At 39.2% G+C, this 23,328-nt stretch overlaps 4 protein-coding genes across 6 annotated transcripts; 3 read left to right on the top strand and 1 right to left on the bottom strand.

Moving 5' to 3' along the window:
* The first annotated feature begins 5,323 nt into the window (after positions 1 to 5,323).
* On the top strand, positions 5,324 to 9,918 carry LOC110702420. Of its 3 annotated transcripts, none has more exons than XR_002507464.1 (8): positions 5,324 to 5,734; positions 5,851 to 6,024; positions 6,116 to 6,208; positions 6,307 to 6,375; positions 6,780 to 6,986; positions 7,938 to 8,063; positions 8,170 to 8,404; positions 9,076 to 9,135. XR_002507464.1 is itself a non-coding variant. In XM_021880128.1 (7 exons), the coding sequence occupies exons 1-7, from the start codon at positions 5,483 to 5,485 to the stop codon at positions 8,329 to 8,331; spliced, it is 1,083 nt and encodes a 360-aa protein (XP_021735820.1). In that variant the 5' UTR covers positions 5,324 to 5,482; the 3' UTR covers positions 8,332 to 8,627. The 3 variants fall into 3 exon arrangements, 1 of the variants encoding a protein (XP_021735820.1); XR_002507463.1 differs by lacking the exon at positions 9,076 to 9,135 and adding an exon at positions 9,602 to 9,918 and having other exon boundaries at positions 5,325 to 5,734; XM_021880128.1 differs by lacking the exon at positions 9,076 to 9,135 and having other exon boundaries at positions 8,170 to 8,627.
* A 3,350-nt stretch (positions 9,919 to 13,268) lies between these two features.
* Positions 13,269 to 15,754, top strand: LOC110702436 (PKS-NRPS hybrid synthetase CHGG_01239-like). The gene is made up of 2 exons (XM_021880144.1): positions 13,269 to 14,945; positions 15,034 to 15,754. The coding sequence occupies exons 1-2, from the start codon at positions 13,418 to 13,420 to the stop codon at positions 15,648 to 15,650; spliced, it is 2,145 nt and encodes a 714-aa protein (XP_021735836.1). The 5' UTR covers positions 13,269 to 13,417; the 3' UTR covers positions 15,651 to 15,754.
* A 69-nt stretch (positions 15,755 to 15,823) lies between these two features.
* On the bottom strand, positions 15,824 to 16,812 carry LOC110702446. Its single transcript, XM_021880153.1, has 3 exons — positions 16,589 to 16,812; positions 16,093 to 16,509; positions 15,824 to 16,008 (listed from the first exon to the last, which is right to left on the bottom strand). The coding sequence occupies exons 1-3, from the start codon at positions 16,601 to 16,603 to the stop codon at positions 15,868 to 15,870; spliced, it is 573 nt and encodes a 190-aa protein (XP_021735845.1). The 5' UTR covers positions 16,604 to 16,812; the 3' UTR covers positions 15,824 to 15,867.
* Positions 16,813 to 18,673: 1,861 nt separating this feature from the next.
* Positions 18,674 to 20,898, top strand: LOC110702454 (beta-hexosaminidase 2-like). The gene is made up of 2 exons (XM_021880164.1): positions 18,674 to 19,673; positions 19,822 to 20,898. The coding sequence occupies exons 1-2, from the start codon at positions 18,851 to 18,853 to the stop codon at positions 20,787 to 20,789; spliced, it is 1,791 nt and encodes a 596-aa protein (XP_021735856.1). The 5' UTR covers positions 18,674 to 18,850; the 3' UTR covers positions 20,790 to 20,898.
* The last annotated feature ends 2,430 nt before the right edge of the window (positions 20,899 to 23,328 follow it).

The raw sequence follows: 23,328 nt of genomic DNA on the forward strand, positions 1-23,328 counted from the left end.
AGTGAGCTTTACTTTTGCGCTGCTTGAATAACAAGGACGACTAGATGCCTCGGTGGTGAAAGAGGAACAAGATGAGCATCAGTGACAACTCCCATTATTAATAAAATTAAAAAAAAAAAAAAAAAAATGCTTAATTTTTTTTTAATAAATAAAAAAAAAAAAGGTTCTAAAATAATAGTGAGTAATCATGCCTCGACCTAATAGGGAGAAAACCAAGAAAAAGGAAATTTTTATCAAGATCACCATGATTTTAAACTACAATAAAATAAAAACAAAAGTAAGAATAACAATTAGGAAACACAATCGAAAATTGAAAATAAATAGTACTCCTAAGAGATTTCTATCTATAAGTGCATTAGTTGTATGACAAATGTTAAGGATGATTAGAATCAATAACATTAACTAAGGTATTGCTCGAGGCGACACTGCTATGGGTTTTACCATTTTTATTTTACATTTTAATTTTGGAAGCAAACCAGTCATGCAAATTCGTTGAAACAAACAAAACGGTTTTACTAATTTGAAAATGGAAACATTGAAACCACTTTAATTGGTTCTATTCTCTTTGTTTCAGCTTTCGAAGAATACATCCATGTTGGCGAGCTCTTCTTGCAAACCGACTAACCATTCTTGTGTATTTCTGTCATCTATCTCTTGTCTATAGTTTCCACACCATTATAATGGAGATACAGATCTAAGCACCATACTTTATAATAGACTTTGACCTTTTCCTTTTGTTTTCACTTTATTTTTTATTTTTTTTAATATGATCACTCTTTCTTATGCAATGAAAAATCTTTTATTTCCTAATAGTTCTCTTTATCTTTTGAAATGATGTTTATTTGGATTTTAATCACTCCATTTTTTTCACGAATCTACCTCTTAGAGGGAAGGTGCCAATTGGGTACAATTACACGATCGCAGGGTGATCTTGATATTGATGCATCATATGTAATGTGGCAGAAGATGAATTTTCCACTAGTGCTGTATAGAATTTTGTGTGGGATGGTGTGATGCTGTAGTGGCTCCACACTGCAATGGAATATGTATTTCCTTGTTTTCATGTTGGGACCTTAACTGGATCCTTATTAGTTGATGCCATTAATGGTGAAGTTCATTAATGTTTGGGTACCATATTGCAACTATAGGTTTTTCCCTAATTAGCTTGATCCCATTTTCTTGAGAAATCTTAGCTAAGTGATGCGGGAGCAATAGTCCAATAAGGGTTTTCTTGAAAATTCATGGAGTTTTTAGAACGCCTACACTATCTTTTAGTTATTATTAATTATTAGGATTTTTGCCTGTGGGTTTTTACCTTTCACTCGAAAGGATTTTTCCTATTTTTAAGCTTTAAGAGTTTTAGTTATTAGGATATTTATTTGTTTATTTTATTTATGTTAAGATAGATTTAGTGGTTGGTTACAAATATGATAAGGAGATATTATTAGGATTAGGATTCTTAAATTCTATCTTATTAGGACATGTTTATTAGTTTCCTATCTTATCTTTGTACGATTTTTCACCCTATAAATATGGGTGCATATCAATAATGATTTAATGAATGAATGATGAAAGATTTGTTTTGGGAATTAACCCTTTTAGCGTTGCTCGTTTGATTGTTAATAAAAAAATCACTTGTTGCGACTTTTGATCATTTTCTAGTTGCGACTAGGAAGAGACCCTCTATTCTTGCGAGAATTAGAGTAATATCCTTTTAATTTTCGTGTAATTCTTTAGTTCTTGTTAAAATCCGAAGATCTAATATTATTATAGCTTGCGAGCCTTGTGAGAGTCGTGAGAGATCCACATTATAATATGATGCGGGAGAAATAGTCCAATGTGGGTTTTCTTGAAATTTCATGGAGTTTCTAGGAATCTACACTATCTTTTAGTTATTATTAATTATTAAGATTTTTGCCTATGGGTTTTTACCTTTCACTTGAAAGGATTTTTCCTAATTTTAGGCCTTAAGAGTTTTAGTTGAAAGGATTTTTCCTATATTTAGGCTTTAAGAGTTTTAGTTATTAGGATATTTATATGTTTGATTTATTTATGTTAGGATAGATTTAGTAGTTGGTTACAAATATGATTAGGAGATTTATTAGGATTAGGATTCTTAATATTATATCTTATTTTAGGATATGATTATTAGTTTCCTATCTTATCTTTGTACAATTTTTCACCCTATAAATATGAGTGCATATCTGATTTTTAATAAATAATGATGAGAGATTTGTTTTGGGAATTAACCCTTTGAGCATTGCTCGTTTGATTATTAATAAAAAAACATCACTTATTGTGACTCGTGATCATCTTCTACTTGTGACTCGGAAGAGATCCTTTATTCTTGCGAGAATTAGAGTACTATCCTATTAATTTTCATGTAATTCTTTAGTTTTTGGTAAAATTCAAAGACCCAATATTATTATAGCTTGCGAGCCTTGTGAGGTCTTGAGAGATCCACATCATAATGGTATAGAGCCAGGTTTTGTGAGTCCTTTTGGCATTTACACGATCTTGGCGTATTGGGTTCGTTGTCATGTTTCAAGATTTGGCAAAATTCGAGGCGAATTTTTTTGAAGAAGGGGAGTATGATGCAAGAGCAATAGTCCAATATGGGTTTTCTTGAAATTTCATGGAGTTTCTAGGAATCTACATTATGATGTGAATCTCTCAAAACTCTAGCAAGGCTCGCAAGCTATAATAACATTGGATCTTCGGATTTTAACTAGAACTCAAGAAACTACACAAAAATTAAAAGGACATTACTCTAATTCTCGCGAGAATAGTGGGTCTCTTCCTAGTGGTAACTAGAAGATGATCACGAGTCGCAACAAGTGATGTTTTTTATTAACAATTAAACGAGCAACGCTCAAAGGGTTAATTCCCATAACAAATCTTTCATCATTCATTCATTAAATCATTATTGATATGCACCCATATTTATAGGGTGAAAAATCGTACAAAGATAAGATAGAAAATTAATAAACATGTCCTAATAAGATAGAATTTAAGAATCCTAATCCTAATATATCTCCTAATCATATTTGTAACCAACCACTAAATCTATCCTAACATAAATAAATTAAACAAATAAATAACCTAATAACTAAAACTCTTAAAGCCTAAAAATAGGAAAAATCTTTTCAAGTAAAAGGTAAAAACCCATAGGCAAAAATTCTAATAATTAATAATAACTAAAAGTGTAGGCTATCTAAAAACTCCATGAATTTTCAAGAAAAGATTTATTGGACTATTGCTCCCGCATCACTAAGTCTCGAGTTGAGTCTTGAAAAAAAAAATTAGTCCCCTTTACCCCTACCAAAAAAAAAAAAAATCTCCCAAACCTCAATATAATTTTTTTTTTTGACAACAGCAGAATGCATTTAATTAAACCCCAGTTATACAGAAAGAAAAAATCAACATTCAAACTCAAGTACTTCTTTCTCTCATCGAAGAGACATATCAACGGTGGTCGTGACTACTCTATCTTGAGTCCTTGTCATTTCGTCTTATACTCTTGGGCGTTTAATCCGTTCTTCGATTCAGGTTTAGTTTTTTTAAAAAAAGCCCCCTTCTCTCGCATATTTCCAGTCCCCAGTCTCAAGTTTCGGTGTCGGCAAATTACTGAGTTCAGGTAATTCAATTTTTTCATATTCAATTTTAAAGTTTCAATTTTTTATTCTTTATGTGTTGCTGGGTTGATTTTGTGCTTATATTAGTTTTGTTATTTAATTTATCAAATTAATGTAGGTGTTGTTTCAAATCGATAATTTGTTATATATATATATATATATGCTACACAAATAAGGTTTGAAATTCATGGGAAGTTGTATAATGTATAATAGGGCATTTCTGATTTTTTTTTTATATTATTGTTATCAATTCACGTGACCAAGCAAAAAAAAAAATGAAGTTTGTTATTAAAAAAAAAATCTAACTTTTTTCCTCAGTTTTTAGTGTTTTCACGTGAGATGAGAGAACCCAACAAGCTCACTCAGTAACTCTCTTTATCTCTCTTGGAAAAGTACGTAATCGGCCGCTACGCTCCCTCTAATATTCTGCAGTTTCTAGCACCATCCACCTTCTCCCGTGTGTCTGTGACGTCTGTTTGGTTTGTAAGTGCCGTTTGACAATATTTTATTAATGAAATCCTTTTTCTTCCCGTTAAAAAAAATATAAAAATTGAACAGTTATGGTCAAAAGTCAGGGAAAAAACACTACATTTATAATATGGATGACTGACGATGGTCTTAGGGGTTTACAAAGACAAAACAATTATTTTTACGAGAACTCGTTTCCCAAAAAGAAAAGTCCTTGAACTGGTGATGTGGGCAGTAGCCAGTAGATTAAGAGTTTACTTCCTCCGTTTTTTTATTTTATTTTACCTCTAACCATCAATAACTTTAATTCCATAACTAAAAATTATAAAAGTAAAAGTTATACGTAGTATTATGATAGTATTTACGGAGATGATTCTATGAAGGTTCCTCGTGAATATGTTTTTCGTTAAATATAATAATTTACAAAAGACATTAAAGGGGTTAAATGAGGGTATAAAATAATACTCATAGGGGGTGTTTGGTACATGGGAATTGAGGGTGGGATTGGGAATTTTAATCCCAACTCAAAAAAATTTCCTTTGTTAGATGGGATTGGTAATAAATAAGGGAATGAGATTGAGTATAAATGGGGGTGAATTCTCACCATTTTATTACCAAGGGATGGTAGGTAATAACGGGGCGTTTGGTTGGAGGAATAAAGATAAGAGGTATAAGAAGGGAGGATAAAGATGGGGAATTGATAGGTGGGACAAGGATAAATACTTCTTATCCCATGTTTGGTAAGTATGAGAAATAAATTAGAGATAAGTAATAAAATTATAAAAATACCCTTACTAACTTCTACCCTTTCTCTTTACCCTTTCGATTTTATTAAAGGTAATTTGGTACTTTTCAACCTATTTCTTATAGAAATGGAAGGATAAGTGGTGTTTTTATCCCTATTCTTTACCCTCTTCTAATCCCTATCCCTTCAAACAAACACTACATTTCTTCTATCTCATCCTTTATCATTATCCCACCATTTTTATCTCCCTAAACAAACACCCTCTAAATGGAGGGGAATGAGAATTGGTATAAAATGACATTTTTGCCATTAATGAAAAGATTGGAAGAAAAAAATTAGTAAGGATAATTTTATAATTTTTGTTATTTATTCCCTACCTATTCGGCTATTTCCATTCACTACCCAAACAAATTATTATCATATTTTTACATAACCATCAATTGCTAATCCCATCCTTATATTTTATTCTCCAAACTCCCATTGTCACATTCTAAACGCCTCAGCTGTAAAGGACGGAATTGCAACTTTGTCATTAATCTTCCTCTAATCCTCCCTTTGCTTTCATTTTCTTTTCAAGCCTTCAACTTTTATTATAGTTGAGTGTAGTAGTGGTTCAACTGAGATTGAGAGGGAAATGGAGAAATTCCCAGTTATAGATCTGAACCCATACTTGGAGTGGGAACAAAGCGGGAATGGCAACGAGGCAGAAATGAAAAAGCTGTGTTTGGAGGTTAGCCGGACTCTGCAGGAGACAGGAGCTTTACTGGTAAAAGATCCCAGATGTTCTGCTCAAGACAATGATCGTTTTCTTGACATGATGGAGAAGTATTTCGAGCAAACCCCGGAATTCAAGCGCCTTCAAGAACGCCCTCTTTTGCATTACCAGGTTCATTCATTGATTCCATTATTGTCCCGTCTTTCATTCAATTGATCTTTTAGTTGTCTTTCATTGGATTGATTTGTTTGTTTGATTGATTGATTGATCATCTTTCATCTTTCTAGGTTGGAGTTACGCCGGAAGGAGTTGAAGTCCCCCGAAGTTTGGTGGATGCAGAAATGCAACAGAATCTTAAAGCTATGTCGCCCCAAAATCAGCCATCCACCCCAACTGGGCCTGATCCTAAGTGGAGATATATGTGGAGGATTGGTCCTCGTCCGTCGAATACTCGCTTCAAGGTCTGCCTCTGCCTCTTTCTCTTGATTTTATTTCACCCATTTCAATTTCAATTTCGGTTTCGATTTTAATTCTGCTTGTATGATATTACAGGAATTAAATGCTGAGCCCGTAATTCCTGAAGGATTCCCAGAATGGAAAGAGACCATGGATTCTTGGGGTCTTAAAATGATATCAGCTATAGAGGTTGTCACTCTTGTCTCTTGGTAATCATGTTTCTATCATTCTGTGGTGCTTACCTTTTTCCTTACTCTTTCACCTTATTCACTTGCCATTGTACCTAGGTTGTTGCAGAAATGGCCGCTATCGGATTTGGCTTGCCTAAGGATGCTTTCACTTCTTTGATGAAGCAGGTATACCTATTTTTTACACTTTGTAAACTAACTGATGTTTTTTATGGGAGGTGAGGATTTTGCTCGTGTTTTCCTTCCAATGAGGAGAAGGTTAATGTCTTAATGGGTTCACCTTACTCTTCCACTTCTTTTTCCCCAATTTCATATTCAAACAAGGGTAATGAATTCATCACTTGCTCTTCTCTACCTTTCCTTCCAATGTTCGTTATCCAAACAAATTGTTAATTGATTTTTAACAGAAATTATCTTTCAGGTTGGTAGTATGATATTCCTTGTTCACATTACTGTCGAACAATCATTTTGTACACCTCTGTTTAGTACTCCGTAGTATCTACAATAGTGCATTCATAATGTATGATTTTCTTATTGGACTGTTTACTGATTCCTGCCTTCCTGGTACATAGGGGCCTCACCTTCTTGCTCCAACGGGTAGTGACCTTCATCATCATGGACAGGAGGGGACTGTATTTGCAGGATATCACTACGACCTTAACTTCTTAACTATCCATGGGAGGAGTAGGTTTCCAGGTCTGAACATTTGGCTTAGAAATGGAGAAAAGGTGGAAGTCAAAGTTCCTGTTGGATGCCTTCTTATTCAGACTGGAAAACAGGTAAGGCAGATACAACATACACATTGACAATATTCTATTTTGTAGAGTGCATAGTTTTGGCTTAACAGAAATTACCAAGATAAGAAAATTGTAACCTATCCCAATCTTCTAAGGCTCTAACTTTGGATAGATATGAAAACTTCTAGGCTTCACTGGCAAGCTACCTATCATTTTCTGTCAGGGCTGACAACTGCTCTATCTAGGATTTGCAGTGTGTCCAGCAGTAACCGATCACTAATTCTCCTTTCGCCTGGAAAATTTTCACTTTGCAATTTAACAGCAAGGCCATACTTTGTATTAATCGGAGTTTTAATTGATTTGAATTGCTATATGATTAATTAAAAGTCTGTTCAAAGGATATCCTACTGCTTTACGCCTTTACCAACATGGCGAATCTAAATGTTTTCTGGTTTTCTGAGCCAAGGTGCAAGGGTTTCATGGTTTCTTTTCCATTAATCTGTTAGACATTTAAATTAGTTTAGTTTGGCTGTTGCTCTTTCATTTACTATGTATCTTATATTCCACATGCAACTAATTGATCAAATGTACAAGTTAGATTATCTTTTACTGGTAAAGTGAGAGTGGGTAATTGGGTATATTTACTTGACGACAAGTGAATTGTAACTACTAACAAATCAGTGTCTTTATACAAAAAATAAACGAAGTGTAAGCATTCCATTCATGTAAAAATAAAGAATTCCCTTCATGTTACTACCGTTTCTACAGAAACAATATAAACTTCATTAACGCTTTGGTAATCTAACAGCAATGCAATTTGGATTTATATTATTAGCCAGTTTTCTGAGTAAACTTCTATTTTGCTATGGGTCAATTTTGTCTTTTTTGATGTATTTTGTTCAGATGTTGTGAATCTTGTTACTCATTTGCACCACTTAGCTGTACCAATTTTTTTGATGCTTGCAGTTTCATATCACATGAATGTATTTGCAGATTGAATGGCTGACTGGCGGCGAATGCATTGCCGGAATGCATGAGGTTGTTGTGACCAAAAGGACTCTTGAAGCAATTAGATTAGCATCTGAACAAAGGTGCAGTCTGTGGAGGGTATCTTCAACTGTGAGTAGACAGCCTTATTATTCATACAATAGTATAATGTAAACTTTCTGTAGTGAAGAGGTTAACATTTTTCTAATTAGAAATTTCTTGTGCTCATGTGTCTCAGTTGTTTGCACATGTTGCATCAGATGCTGTTCTAAAGCCACTAGGCCATTTTGCTAACTCTGCACTTGCAAGTATGTATCCTCCCATGTGTGCTGGGGAATTTGTTGAAAAGGAGCTTGCTGTGATTAATCTAAAAGGAAACAAAAGAGATTCTTCAACGTAGTCAGAGCATAACATGATACTATCCAGCTTACAAACATGAAACATTATCTGAAGATTTTTTAGCAGATGTCCAGGTGAGGGGTTAATTTTATTTGAGGGCATCTTGCATGGACGAGGTGTTTTTAAGTGGTTATCTTACTATTTAGTTGTTCCTTGAGGCTTGTATCACTAAGAACCATGAATTTACCAAAATTGTTAAATATTTGATCATCAGTGGATGAAATTTGTTCAAAAGCTGACTTCAGAATGCAGTGACATCACTGACATCCATTTAATTTCTGCGGACTTATGTTTTTCTGTCTTAGTTTCTTTTTACTATGGTTTTCAGTTATAACTTGTTGTATGAAAATTAATGGATGGCTCTTCCCCAAATTTTCTCCTGTCTAACTTTATGAGGTGGGTGGTGGGTTGATCCCCTAGATGTGTGAGTGCATTGCTTATGAAGTACGCAGTCACATAATTTGGGTTTTCAAACTGTTCTAGGATAGGCATGATTTATGTGATAACTTAGGAGTACAGTTGGCAGAACTCAGCATCAAAATGCTGATGTGTGGTAGGATGAAGATGCACATTGGCATGAGTGAATGTCAACTCTCCTTTATATATAATTTGATTTCCATTGATTCAAACCCTCATATGCATCCTACTGCTGAAGGGAATTTTCACTCTAGTTGAATCATGAAGCTACCCCATTGCCATGACAAGGCTTTTGTTTCTTTTGTGGTCATGATGTTAATCATGTCAGTGATGGTAAGGCAGGGCCAAGGGCTCACCTGTGGCAATACGTTCTTCTCAGCACTGGTGCAGCTAATACCATGCAGGACTGCCGTTTCCCCATTCAGCCCTATCCCACCAAGCGAGACATGCTGCAATGCCATCAAAACTTTGGGACAGCCTTGTTTATGTGTGCTTGTCAATGGCCCCCCTATATCTGGTGTTGATCGAAGCATGGCCTTGCAGCTCCCTGACAAGTGTGCCACCAATTTTGATCCATGTAACAGTCTCCTACCTCGCTTGGTCTTGTGTTGTCTTCACCTATCTTTGTTTCTCGTGTTTTGAATGTTTCAACTGATCAAACAAATTCAATGATGTTGCATATGTACTTGCTCTAAGTTAATTGTGTTAATTATTGAAAAAGCAGTCTTTATGTGTAGGAAATTCAATGATACTGCTGCATATATACTTGTTCTAAGTTATTTGTGCTCTACATGGAAAATGTGGTCTTTATGCGTGTCTGGGGTTTAATCTGTGCTATACATTCTCTGGTGCAGGTGAGTTAGCAAGGAGGTAATATTGGGCAGGGAGAGCTCTGAAGATAATGTAATAAATAATAGAATTCTTAGAAATGCCACTGATAATATTTCCATATAATGCATGAATGCATGATGTAATAAGGGGGAGAATACATATTAGCTTGTTTTAAAATTTCATCCCCTTTGCATGTCTACTTTTTCAGGCAGGTTCTCATATTTTAGCTTGTGTTTGAGATCCTGGAAAATATTAGGGTGTTGCAACTGAGTACTGAGTACACAATATTTATGCTCAAATATATCAACAGATATATGGCTATTTGGCCAACTATTAGCTACTTCGTATGTGATACAGATCTTCTTGACAACTTTCATCTGTCTTTCTCATGCAAAGCGCTAACCTGTTTTTATGAGGCACCTTGGTGGGGGGCTGTCTTTTGGGATACATGGCATGGCAGAAGGGCAGCCTGCTGGTCGAGTGGCCAGCACTGTATCCAAAAAATTATACAAAGTAAAAAATAGTGGTCCTGACATGCTTGGCCTGTGGCTGTGCTGTGTTGTGGGCAGAGCTTATGGGATGGACGGCAGGGTACAGCCACGGTGGACTGGCCTGCTCAAAAGCCACCGCACTCTGTTCCAGCCACACTATCATAATCTAGGTGAACTTGCATTATCATAATTATCTTTTTCGCATCAAAGACCTATACATTTAATTTTGGATGTAATAAATCTCGTCTGAAGGTTTAATTCAATTAATTTTGGAGTTGGCTTGCACAAAATGTACATTACACCAACAATCAGTTAATTTTGGAGTTGGTTTGCACAAAATGTACATTTATGACAGGAACACTTGCAAGAGTCGTACCATTAAAACAGAATAAAACCAATTTTTCTGGTTTGACAAGATTCACCATGAGCACGCGGCAGAGCCAATTTCAGCCATGTCACACTGTTAATTCTATACCCTTGGCTCCTTCTTACTCTGGAGGTAGCAATGCATCAAGATTTAAGCTTCAAAACAATTGCAACAGGCCCCATCACCGCGTTTTCCAGGTTTTTAAGTGTATATCCTCATGCATATTGTCCTCATACATATAGCTACGCCTTTGATGATGCCACTAGTACTTTTACTTGTAAGGTGCCGACTGTTTGAATAGATTTTGTTAGTTTTCCATGTGATTAACGAGAATTATCTTGCTTAATTCTGTTTCCCTCCCCAAAACACTTAACAAGTAGGCACTGATAGCTAAAATAATTATGATATAGGATAAATTTTTCATAGAACTTTGGAATTTGGCTTATATTGCATGATAAAGCTAATGGCTCAACAAGGTTCAAGTTCTCTTCTCATAGATAGAAATACACTAAACATATCACTTTCATAATTCTAAACAAAACAAGTTCATATTGATTTTAATTAAAAATAAGAAGATTGCTGGTTCTTAGTCATAGACTCATCATGCGACCCAATTAGTTTTTTTTTACTACAATTATCATAACCTATTTGTAGTATATAGACACAAAAAGAATGTGTATATTTTAAAAGGAAAGGTACCCAACAGTTAGAATAACAAAAAGATTGTGAATGCTCCTTTCGCATTTTTTAAGTGTCTCGTTTTGACTTTTGTACTATTCACGTATATCACTTTAATTAATGATTATGCATATACATAAGATCAAACAGTCATATAGGTACTTATTAGAATCGTCTCAATATATAGTTTTTGATCATTAATTTTTTGTAATTTATATTATTAATTGCTAATTAAAATCAATTATTAGTCAAATTCCCCAGTTAGCAAATGTGACAATCAAATTGGGGCACTTAAGAAGACTCAAAGGGAGTATATGAGTAAAAGTAGAACCATTAACTAATGACGTGTTCTCTTCACCTTATATAGTCTTTCTATTGCACCTTATAGTCTTTCTACTGAACTGAAATTAAATTATTAAATTGAAATTATCTTTATCAAACTTAAATTATTTTTACTAAAACTTTATTAAATTTGTCTTTAAAGTTATTGAATTTTGTTAATTAAAAGTATAAAAACTTATTTTTTACTAAACTAAACTTATTTTTACTAAACTGAACTTATTTTCATTGAACTTAAATTATTTTACTAAATATTATTTGAACAATGGGAAGAAAATAGAATTAACACTTAGGCCTCGTTTGGTTGTAAATGGGAATTAAATGCCAATAGGAAGTTACAATACATGAGAAATTTTATTGCCTAGGAAATACTAAAATTGTGTTTGGTTGACATATAGGAAATCGTATTTCCCATAAATTAGTTTCCTATGTTTTGTTTGGTTAACTTATGTAATACCCAATTACCCATGTATAATTATAACAATATAACTTGAACTACTTTCCTAAAATTTTGAAGACAATAATGTAATTTCACCCAAAATACACGTGGGAAGTTTGAGTGACCAAGGTAGGGTGTGGGAAATTGATTCCCATGTTTTGTAGGAATTCCAAATTCCTTAGAAATTTCAACTTCCTACATTTCTGCTAACCAAACAACTACTTTTAAACACATTTTCCATGAATTTGTATTTCCCCCATTATTGAAGTGCAACCAAACAAGGCCTTAAACTCTTCAATCAAGGAAAAAAAAGACATGACCGTCAAGTTTAATTAAAGTTGGCTTTTACTCAACTAATAGGCTGTTAGTAACCAACTAAACAAGTTTCACTTTGATATTTTTAAGGACAAGATTAGGGCCTACAAAGGAGTGACACAAGAAGCAAGCCAAAAAAGATGCCCATTAAAAGTTGATAACATTCTCAAAGTCATCTAAAACTAAAAGACAATAGTCAATAAACAATCCTGGGAAGCTTTAAATCTAGGGACTTGTTATTCATCGCCCGCAAATCTCTACATAAAGCCCACATTTTATAATTTTTTGACAAATTTGCCCTTTTTATAATTTTAACGGAAGATAAATTTTTCGCACTAAAAAAATGTGGAGCAGCACCGGATCGCCGAGGATCACCGGAGAATCGCCGTCGTCATCGGAAAACGAGGTTCGTAACGCATCGTAAGGACGAAATGGTGGCTGGCGCCTAGCCAAAAGGCCATGCCGTGGTTGTGGCGCCTAGCCAGGACGCCGCCACCGTGGTCACGGCGCCTGGTGGAGAAGCCTCGACCATAGTAGTGGCGCGTGGCCAGGACGCCGCAGCCACGGCCAAGGCGCCTGGCCACCACGCCGCCACCATGGCGGCGGCGTCCTGACCAGGCGCCCCGGCCGTGGCTCCGGCGTCCTGGCCAGGCGCCAGTAGGGATTTTTTTTTTTTTTTTTTTTTTTTTTTTTTTTTTTTTATTTTTTAATTTAATCCCCTTTTTTTTTTTTTGTTTGTTTTTGTTAATTTAATCTTAATGTAATTATATTTATACGTTATATGTTATTGTTACAGGATTATGGTGGAGACGGAAATGATTACAGTGGGATTTTTGTACATGATGGCCTGTTCGAAGATGCTCAACAAGCGATTGATTGGGCAAAACAGGCTGCAATTAGATCAGGCTTTTGTTTAGTAGTAGCAACTCATAAATCTCAACGGGATGGTAGAATGGATCGCATTTTGAGATGCGACCGTTATCGCAAAAGAGAAGAACGAGATTTCAGTAAAGCGATTCGGTTTGACTCAAAGCGGAAAGGTTGTGGGTGTCAGTTCCGAGTTAAGGTTCGACAACATCAAAGGCGTGACGGTTGGGAAGTGAAGGGTTACGACAAATGGGGATATCACAACCATGAGCTGATAGCATACAAAGTGGGGCATCGGCAGTTAAGCGGCCTAAGTCCAGCTGCGAAACTAGTTGTAAAAGAAATGAGTGATGCTCAAGTGAAGCCCGCTAAAATATTAGCGTCTGTGTTAGAGAAATTCCCCGAAGACCAGCCAAACCGAAGACACATCTACAACGTCAGACAGAAATTGAGGTTTGAACGGTCAGAGGGAAGGAACCCTATACAGCAGCTTCTGCACCAGGCACAAGCACGTGGTTACCTTTACTGGTTTGAATCTGACGAAGACACATCGGAGGTAACTCATTTGTTCCTTGTCCATCCTGATTGTGCTGATATGATTTCGTCTTGGCCATCTGTGATTTTGATCGATTCAACGTACAAGACAAACAAGTACAAGTTCCCACTGGTTGAGATGGTTGGGATGGCTCCAACGAACCAGAACTTTCTGATTGGTTATGCAGTCATGAAGGATGAGACGGCTGCGAGTTACCGTTGGGTGTTGGAAAAGTTGAGAAACTACATCGGCCCAAATGTACAGCCATCGGCCATCGTAAGTGATTGTGAGGGAGGTCTTTTTGCCCCTATAGCGGAGCTGTTTCCGGAGTCGAGCCATTTACTGTGCACATGGCACATCAACAACTGCGTGAAAGTCAAAGCCTACAACCTTTTCAACAAGAACTTAGATTCAGCAGAGAGATTGGTAAATGGTAAGTGGCGGAAGATCCTGCAAGCTACCACGGAGGCAGAGTACGATCGAGCCTTGGAAAACTTAAAGGATGCGTACAAGTGGTGCCCGCCAATCGTAGACTATGTGATGCATCAGTGGGTACCTCAGAGGGAAAAGTTTGTCAAATATTGGACGAACCAAGTTCTTCATTTTGGGAACACTACGACATGCAGAGTCGAGAGCGCTCATAGAGCTTTGAAGGACTGGATTGATTCTTCCACGGCTGCTCTGGATACACTGTTCGAGAGAATAAACAAGGCTATTGATACTCAGAGGAACGGCATCAAGAACTATCTCGAGGACTCCAGACGACGACATGGCATGTTGTATGGCCATTTCATATTTAAGATTCTCCACGGTCGTGTGTCACACCACTGTTTGGGGTTGATTCTGAGCGAGTATACCAGGATGAGGGAGTTGGGCGATGAAGTGGCTATTCGGTGCGGATGTGCTATATCAATGACTCATGGATTACCTTGTGCATGCACCATTCACCGCGTAATTACGCAAGACAGGGCGTCGTTACATGTCGATCAGGTTCATCCATTCTGGCGGACGCTCGTTATCGGAGAGCATGCTGTTCCGCATACGGTTCACCGTGAACAGGAGGAGTTGGAGCAGTTTCAGATGATGTTTGACCAAGTGTCCTCCAGTCACCCTTCGATCATTCGTAGTGCTACACACATACTTCATGACATGTTCAATACATCGTGTTTGGATACCGAGGAACCGGAAGGGGTCGAGCGACCTAGGGGTCGACAACCACGGCGGAACAAGAGTGCGTTTGAGTACATTCGCGGTCGTGGCCGTGGCCGTGGCCGTGGTCGTACATCCTCATCAAGTGGCAGCCAATCATCGTCGTCGGTGAATATGCCCGGCACCGGTAAGACATTCGACTTCAATTTCTTTTGTTGACTGTTTGATTAGTTTACTGTTGACTTGTTTATTGTGTTTATTGATGTGTGTAACAGGGAGAATGGACATTGAACATTTTCCATATAAGGACAGGATCCCTAATATCATGATGCCATTCTTGGACGGGTGGAATGATGTCATTGCAGATGGTAACTGCGGATTTCGGGTTGTGGCGGATGTGTTTCAAATGGGTGAAGACAACTACGGTTTAGTGCGGCAGTTGATGTACAGTGAAATCGCATCAAACCGAGATGTGTATGGCCATGTGTACGGCGAGGACTTGGATAGGTCTCTGCAGCGTATCCGGTGGGGAGGGGGACCTTGCGGTCAAAATCATTGGTTCGATGCGCCACTTGATCTCTTTGCCGTTGCAAACATCTACAAGTGTGCAGTCATGCATTTCGGCCTTGGTTTACATAGTCGAGCCTATTATCCATGTACAACGGTTCTGCCCTGGTGTTTGCGCGAGACCGTCACCAGACCGGTAAGGGACGTTGTTATTGGATTTCTTGGGCCGTCATACAGACATTTTATCCGATTAGACATGTCACCCGATTTTCCGGTCCCAAATATCATACCGAAGTGGTATGAAATTCGTAGAGCAAGCGTGGAGGGTTGGGATGCTTTGTACCATGCTCGCGTGCAACAGTGGAACAATTTAATTGCCATGTAGTTTTTGTTGATGTACACCTACCTTTTACTATGAGGCCTTGTATTGTCAATACTATGTCATTTCTATGTGTTCATTTTTAAAAGATAATGTTTCATTTTAAAAACTAACAACAATAATTTCAAATATTACAAAATAAAATGATAATATTGAATTTTAAAAACTAAGAACAATAATGTCAAATATTACAAACTAAAAAGATAATGTCTAATTTCAAATATCAGTAATCCCTCTGTGACGCCCACTGCCACTGCTCAAGGGTCCGTTCCAGATCGTCAATAACAGCTCTGCCTGATGCACTCGTCATGCAGTCCCTTTCCTCAAAAAGTCGGTGTCCCAACTGCATAATCTTGCCCATCCACTACACAAAACAAAAAACATGAAACGACGTATTATACATATATATATTAAAATAAGAGAACAACAAATAAAAGATGAGACGTACCGCATAAGAGGCAGTGGCAGGTGGCACATCGTCATCATCTGCGTCGTCGATGTCTTTGATCAACCTCGGGTGCGAGTGCCGGATGTACCATTCCATGTAGTGCTGGTCACACATGGCAGTCACCCCACTTGGCGGCCGCTGCAGCTCCGCCGTCCATAGGCGGGCAACCATCGGAAACTGCTCCCACATGGATATCATGTTTGACGGCCATTGGACGACGTACTCCTTCGACGACGCAGATCGTACCGCCTTACTGGGCCATGCCGGTGGAGGTGGGACAACTTGGACAAATCCAAGCTGGCGAAGACAGCGCTGCGGCATGTACGCCTCTACGATCTCGCGATACTGAATCAGTCCAGTGTAGAGGGTCCTGGGTACCCTATTACTAGGGTTCTGGCCGAAAGGCATCCAGTTCACCTGCACATTATTTAAAATCAGTAACAGTCATAAAATAAAGCATCAGATTGTAAAAGTAGAAATAATTTAATCACTGTACCTCTAAGGGGGACATCCTGTCAAGCGATAACCGTATGGAGCGCAGGCGGTCAACGGACTTCTTCTCGACACGCGGACTCCACGCACAGGCACGTGGCTGGCCATCACCAATGGGAACCGGGTCGCGGTGTGGTCGAAACGCAGGAAAATACTCGTATATCCAGGTCTGTAACAACGTCAGACATCCAGTGATACCTGCTGCATCAGCCCGGCTCGAGAATCCTAACTGGCGATACAGATACGCCAGCGTAGCCGACCCCCAAGAAAACTGGCCTACTCTGTCGGGCTCACACGCGTCAACTATGTCGCGTGGCCTGAGCTTGTTCCCGCTCTTATCCGGAAACAAGGTACACCCGAGAAGAAGAAAAACATATGCAGCCAGCTGTGTGTCCTGCGTCCTACGTGCCGTAGGGTGCAAACATCGCTGCAAGACGGCTGCGATCTTAACGCCGCCGTGATCCCACACACCAAGTGCCGATGTGTACAGCGCAGCCCTATCCACCGCCAACAGCTCCGCTAGTAAATCTGCCTGATCCGCATCAGTGACGACAGATGCTCGGTTTCCCTCCACGGGAATCCCAAGGATGGCCTCGACGTCATGCAACATGATCGTCATCTCACCGAACGGAAGGTGGAACGAGTTCGTATCCGGCTGCCATCGCTCAACGAAAGCCGTGATCAGCGTCCAGTCAATCCTATCGTGCATGGTGGCAGGAAGGTGACTCACTCTAGTGGCCCTCAATCGCCCGACCATCTCGCTCTCCTCCGGCCAAGCATCAGCGCAGCTACACAAAAACCTACAAGTCTTTTCCCGGGTTTGGCATTTCAAAATGCCTGTATCCAAAGCCCTCTCCTGGTCCTCCCAAATACGGGTAGCGATGTGTCCTAAAAAGCTAGGAATCACACTCCCGTCTATAGGTCCCCCGGCCACCTCACCCCTCACCATCCAAGAATCATTAACGGCCCTCGACCGTTTTCTGCTACCCGCAGACACATTGGACGCAGATGATGTGCCAGATCTACTAACAAACCTACCATCTCGACCCTTACGCACATCTACCCTATGCGTCTCATACGTATCATCAAGTCTCTGACTGAATGGACCGTAATCATCATATGGTCCACTCTGATCGTCGACATCCTCATCTGCATCATCCTCGTCCTCGACCTCCTCCTCCTCGACCTCCTCCTCCTCCTCCTCATCATCATCATCATCATCTTCATCGTCCGCAGAACAGTGCACCCGTTCTCTGCGGGCCGAGGCCGAAATACCACGGGATCTAACGTGTCTGGGCCCCGAGCTCTCCATTGAGTAGATCGTACTCCTCACGACGTCAATACTCTTCCCCGCACCAGGTCTAAATTGCGATGCCTAACTCCAAGTAAATAACGAAACATAATAACGAAAACAAATTAAAAAAAGTCGAAAATAAACACAAAAGCAAATAAACAAGTCACGGAAATAAAATTATAAACATAAAAAATATAAAATTAAAACAAATAAAAAAACAAAATTTAAAAAAAAAAATAAAAAAAAAAAGGGAACATACAATTTAAAAAAAAGAAAAACAAATTTTTTAAAAAAAAAAAAAAAAAAATTAAAAAAAAAAAAAAAAGAACGAGGCGCCTAGGCAAGGCGCCTGTACGGTGGTGTCGGCGCCAAGCCCAGACGCCACTACCACGGCGGCGGCGCAGAGGCTAGGCGCCACAGCCGTGGTAGTGGCGTCTGGGCTTGGCGCCGCCACCACCGTATGGGCGCCTTGCCTAGGCGCCTCCGGCGTGGTGGTGGCGTCTCGCCTTGGCGCCCCACCGTCGCCGGAGGTTTTTTTTTTAAAAAAAAAATTACAAAAATTAAAAAATTTACCTTCTGGCCGGCAAACCGCCTTCCGCCCACCGCCGGTGCCGCCACTTCCTTGCCGGGCCGCCTCGACATAGCTCTGGAAATAATTTAGAGAGAGAAAGTGGAAGTAGAGAGTAGAGAGAGAAATTGTGTGTTTTTTAGTATGAGGGCAAAAGTGTCATTTCACTCTTATTTTGTGGGCTTTATGTAGGAATTTGCGGGCGATGTTTTACAGTTCACTAAATCTAATACTTGTATTCCGTACGAGTCGTAAAAGGAAACACGAATGCTTATCCTTCTGTCTTGAATTGTAAAACAGCAATCGTCAGGAAAGCGTGTTGTAGATAGATTATAAAGAAGCCTTTAAATGGAGCAACAAAAAAGATGCAGAGAATAGAGAATTAGAGAATTAGAGAATAAGAGATGATGAGAATAATTTTCACCACAACTCTGTATATACTGGGTTGGATGTGGTGCTGCTTTGCAGCCTTGGAATTGCCGAAGTCCCATTCTCATTCACATGTTGAATCACTGAATGTGTGGCCAAAGCCAGTCAAGTTACGGTGGGCGCAACCGAAAGCGACCCTCCTTTCGGCTGATTTTACTATCAAAGGTCCTCGAAACCACCCTCATCTTGTAGCTGCCACGGACCGATACCAAGTTCTAATCAAATCAGAACATCATGCGCCACTGGTAAATCCAGACGTAGTGGTGTCAACCTCCTGCTCTTTAAAAGTGCTGCTGATAAAAGTAGCTGATCTTACAGCTACCTTGCAGCATGGGGTAGATGAGTCCTACAACCTCACCATCCCTGCTTCTGGCGCAGGCCCTGCTGTTCTGGCTGCTAAAACGCCATGGGGCGCCATGAGGGGTCTCGAGACGTTCTCGCAGCTAGTTTGGGTGGGAGGAATACAGTTTCAGAGACTCCTAATACCTTTGGGTTTGGACATTTGGGATTCCCCCATTTTTGCCCACCGTGGCTTATTGTTGGATACTTCGCGAAATTACTATGGAGTAAAGGACATTCTCAGAACTATTTCAGCAATGAGTTGGAATAAGCTTAATGTTTTCCATTGGCATATCACTGACTCCCATTCCTTCCCTCTGCTTTTACCTTCTGACCCTGATCTTGCTATCAAAGGCTCTTACGGGCCCTTTATGCAGTATACTCCTGCTGATGTTGCTGAAATCATCCAATTTGGCTTTGATCATGGCGTCCGGGTTATTCCAGAGATAGATTCTCCAGGTATCTCTACAAATTGAATAAAATTATATAGTGCATAACTGCATATACACTTATACAGTTCGTTTATACCATACCAATAATAAAAATGTACTGGAATGTTGAATCAACCGTTTGTGTGTTTGTGGTGGGTGAATTCGTGATGATGCAGCTCATACAGGGTCATGGGCAGGAGCGCACCCTGAGATAGTAACATGCTCAGGGATGTTCTGGTGGCCAGCAGGATCAGAGTGGGCAGACAGGCTTGCTTCTGAACCTGGAAGTGGTCAACTCAACCCGCTCCACCCCAAGACGTACCAAGTCATGAAAAAGGTGATCAAGGACATAGTCTCCCTTTTCCCTGACCCTTTCTACCACAGCGGCGGAGATGAGGTCATCCCCGGATGTTGGACTACAGATCCCACCATCCAAGCCTTCCTATCCAACTACAGCAGCGCTCACAATGGGCTCTCCCACCTGCTTCAAATATTTATCAACTCCACCCTCCCCTATGTCGCCTCCCACAATAAAACCTCTATATACTGGGAGGATGTTCTTCTGGATTCTGCCATCAAGGTGGAAGACTTGTCAACTCTACCCCCGGAGCACACCATATTACAAACTTGGAATGGTGGTCCACAAAACACAAAACGCATTGTTTCCTCTGGATACAGGACAATCGTTTCCTCTGCTGATTACTACTACCTGGATTGCGGTCATGGCAGCTTTGTGGGGAATGACAGCCAGTACAATCAGCCACCAGGTACTGACCAGGGGAATGGCGGTTCGTGGTGTGGCCCTTTCAAGACGTGGCAACTAATCTACAACTATGACATTACTTATGGACTCACTCAAGAGGAGAAGAAATTGGTTTTGGGAGGGGAGGTGGCACTTTGGTCTGAACAAGCTGACCCAACTGTCCTTGACTCCAGGTTGTGGCCTCGAGCTTCTGCATTAGCTGAGGCTCTTTGGTCTGGGAATCGAGATGACACTGGTAAGAAGAGGTATGCAGAAGCCACAGATAGGTTGAATGAGTGGAGGTATAGGATGGTGAGAAGAGGGGTCAGGGCTGAGCCCATTCAACCCCTTTGGTGTGCAAGGAATCCTGGCATGTGCAACACTGTTCACGCCAGTGGTTAACGCTACTGCTAATTTTTAGAGATCTCAGTTTGTACACCCTGAGTTGAGTACTTGACTGTGATGATTATTTCAATAATAAGGTGTTCATTATCATTTGTTATTTTACAAATCGTTCCTGACAGCAGACAGTTCCTGCAATGGGATGATCCCAAAGAATTATTGCAATGGGATGACTTTAATTCTTGTCACAACAGTTATGGCTATGCACTGGGATTTACAGTGGATCACCACATTGGTTGCGCTCTCCTTTCATGACACACCTTTCAATTCACTCTGCATTACACATGTTTCATGAAAATCCTTTAAACTTTATAATCTATCTCGTATAATGAAATGTGCGAGTATCCTTCTCTCCCAAGTCCCAAAGGATAAAGGTCAGTAAAAATAGTAATTCAAAACAGCATGATGGAAAATTGTTGCTGATGAACTTTGAGGTTTATAGTTTCTACTTTCAACTAGGACCCCCTAACCTTTTAGTAATCAAAAGCCTGACTTTAACAGACACTAGGGAAGGCAAAGTTACTGAAAATCATTGCTAATAAACTTTGATGTAAATAGTTTCAAGACCTTTCAAGTCTCAACAAGGACCCCCTGACTATTCAGTAATGATAGCCCGATTTCAACAGAGACACTAGTGGAGACATAGTAAATCTGTATGTGATTGTGATATAAATGTATATCCTTCTCTCCCAAGTCCCGGACAAAGGCCAATAAAAAAGAATAATTTAAACAGCATATATGTTCCTTTCTTGCTGCTGCAATAACATATGGGCACAGGACATGGATACATATACTTCATCACATATTAATTTTCTCACTAAAATTTTCAATAATTCATTGTCTACAAATTAATCAAATGCAAAAAAGTGACTGAAAGAGAAAGGAAATCAAAAGAAGGAAAACTTCAAAATGCAGTACCTGCAGAGTGCAGAACTGGGTTTGTAGTCTTGTACCATTATAGGAAACAAACGTAAAAATGAGTCAGCCTGTCAGCTATGGAAAATTGAAGATGATCAATCATGAAGTCATGAAACAGCTGAATATAGCAGTAGTGTTTACTTGGCCCTGGCCAGGAAAAAGAATTAGCTTTCCAGTAAGAAGGTAGAAATACTAAACATCAGCTTCATAATTAGCAACAAGAGTTTTCTTGCTGACAACATGATAATTATCAGTAAGAATTGTGAGCAATGAGATTTCAACATTTTGAGCCTCAAGAGCGGAGGTTTCTAGGAAGAAAAGGCCTTCCCTCTTAGCAAACTCTAGCATCCTCATTGGAAACAGCTCTGAGGGAACCCAGGTCAGATTTGTTTCCTAATAACCATGATGACAATGTTGTTATAAGCATGGCCATGCAAATCTTCCAACCAGCGAGAGGTATAATAAGATCTTTGGCGTTTGGTAATTTCATAGATCAGCATTGCTCGGTTGCTCCTATAGCACCTCTATAGTATGTGTCTGCATAAATTCAAGGGAATTTATGATATCATCCACAAAAAGGCTTTGAACGAGTAGTCCATCTTCTGATTTAGCCCCCCCCCCCCATACAGATTCCAACTACTATAACTTGACATCCCTCCCTTCCCTTTACCTGATCACTTACCCCTTTCTTGTCATATGTCCCCCTTTTGACACAGCTCTTTGCTGGTATCTCCCTCTGACCAAGTTATATTCCTAGGCTGCTTTTCTTAAGCAGCAACCACTCCCTCCAATATAAAGGAAAAAATGAGGAAAATTACTACTCCTTGACGATTGCCTCAAAGGAAAGGAGTATCCAATTCACAAAAGACCATTTGAAAAACTATAGTAGGAAGATATTGCATCCAATCAAACTGACCAAGAAATATAAGTGGTGATGTGGAGAACTAGGAATTAGATTTCCCAACCAGTAGTAAGAGGATTGTTATAGAGATGAATATCTCTGAAATGGAAATATTATGGAACCGGATTAGTACTCATAACATATTTGGAGGGAAGAAATATAAGCAGTCAAATACAAGTTGATACCTGCAAGCTGCCACCTTAATAAAACAAATAAAAAAGTGTGATTATGTAAATGCAAGTAGAGGTGTAGAACAGCAAGCATTTAAGGAAAACATAATAGCTAGAATAGAATACAGAGGGGAGATGACCACCCTGTGTTATAAGACTGCTTCAGAAAGGACTCAGTCCACACGACACCCTGCCTCTTTCTCATTCTGGATTAGTGGTCTACAATTCTAAATATATGGTGACAATGTATAATAAGCAAGTAGAATAGCATGAGTAATTTTTTTTTTTTTTTAAAAAAAAGCTGCTAGAATAGAATACAGATGAAAGATGGCCTCTGCGAATCTGCGTTAAAGACTATGGGCGGAAGGAACTCAGTCTAGACAGCACACTAATGACATACTGTTCGGCTGTTGTGCCTCTACCTTATTCTAGATGAGAGATCTACCAAACTAAACTCATTTCAGGGCACAAATTTTGAGCTAGAGTTAAGTTTTTTGTGCTCAGTTTCAGGGCATATCAGAGTGACCAAGACTACAGGATTGATAAGGAG

This window comes from Chenopodium quinoa, unplaced genomic scaffold, assembly GCF_001683475.1.
Source record: "Chenopodium quinoa cultivar QQ74 unplaced genomic scaffold, ASM168347v1, whole genome shotgun sequence".
Classification (NCBI taxonomy): domain Eukaryota; kingdom Viridiplantae; phylum Streptophyta; class Magnoliopsida; order Caryophyllales; family Amaranthaceae; genus Chenopodium; species Chenopodium quinoa.

Bases quoted from the DNA above. Each gene is read 5' to 3' on its own strand.
- LOC110702420 (XM_021880128.1), top strand. From the start codon at position 5,483: ATGGAGAAATTCCCAGTTATAGATCTGAACCCATACTTGGAGTGGGAA. The intron at 6,376-6,779 runs GTATACCTATTT...CCTGGTACATAG, and splicing joins TCACTTCTTTGATGAAGCAG to GGGCCTCACCTTCTTGCTCC. The intron at 6,987-7,937 runs GTAAGGCAGATA...ATGTATTTGCAG, and splicing joins TTATTCAGACTGGAAAACAG to ATTGAATGGCTGACTGGCGG.
- LOC110702436 (XM_021880144.1), top strand. From the start codon at position 13,418: ATGAGTGATGCTCAAGTGAAGCCCGCTAAAATATTAGCGTCTGTGTTA. The intron at 14,946-15,033 runs GTAAGACATTCG...TGTGTGTAACAG, and splicing joins GGTGAATATGCCCGGCACCG to GGAGAATGGACATTGAACAT.
- LOC110702446 (XM_021880153.1), bottom strand. The intron at 16,009-16,092 runs GTACGTCTCATC...TGTTTTGTGTAG, and splicing joins CTGCCACTGCCTCTTATGCG to TGGATGGGCAAGATTATGCA.
- LOC110702454 (XM_021880164.1), top strand. From the start codon at position 18,851: ATGATGAGAATAATTTTCACCACAACTCTGTATATACTGGGTTGGATG. The intron at 19,674-19,821 runs GTATCTCTACAA...GTGATGATGCAG, and splicing joins TCCAGAGATAGATTCTCCAG to CTCATACAGGGTCATGGGCA.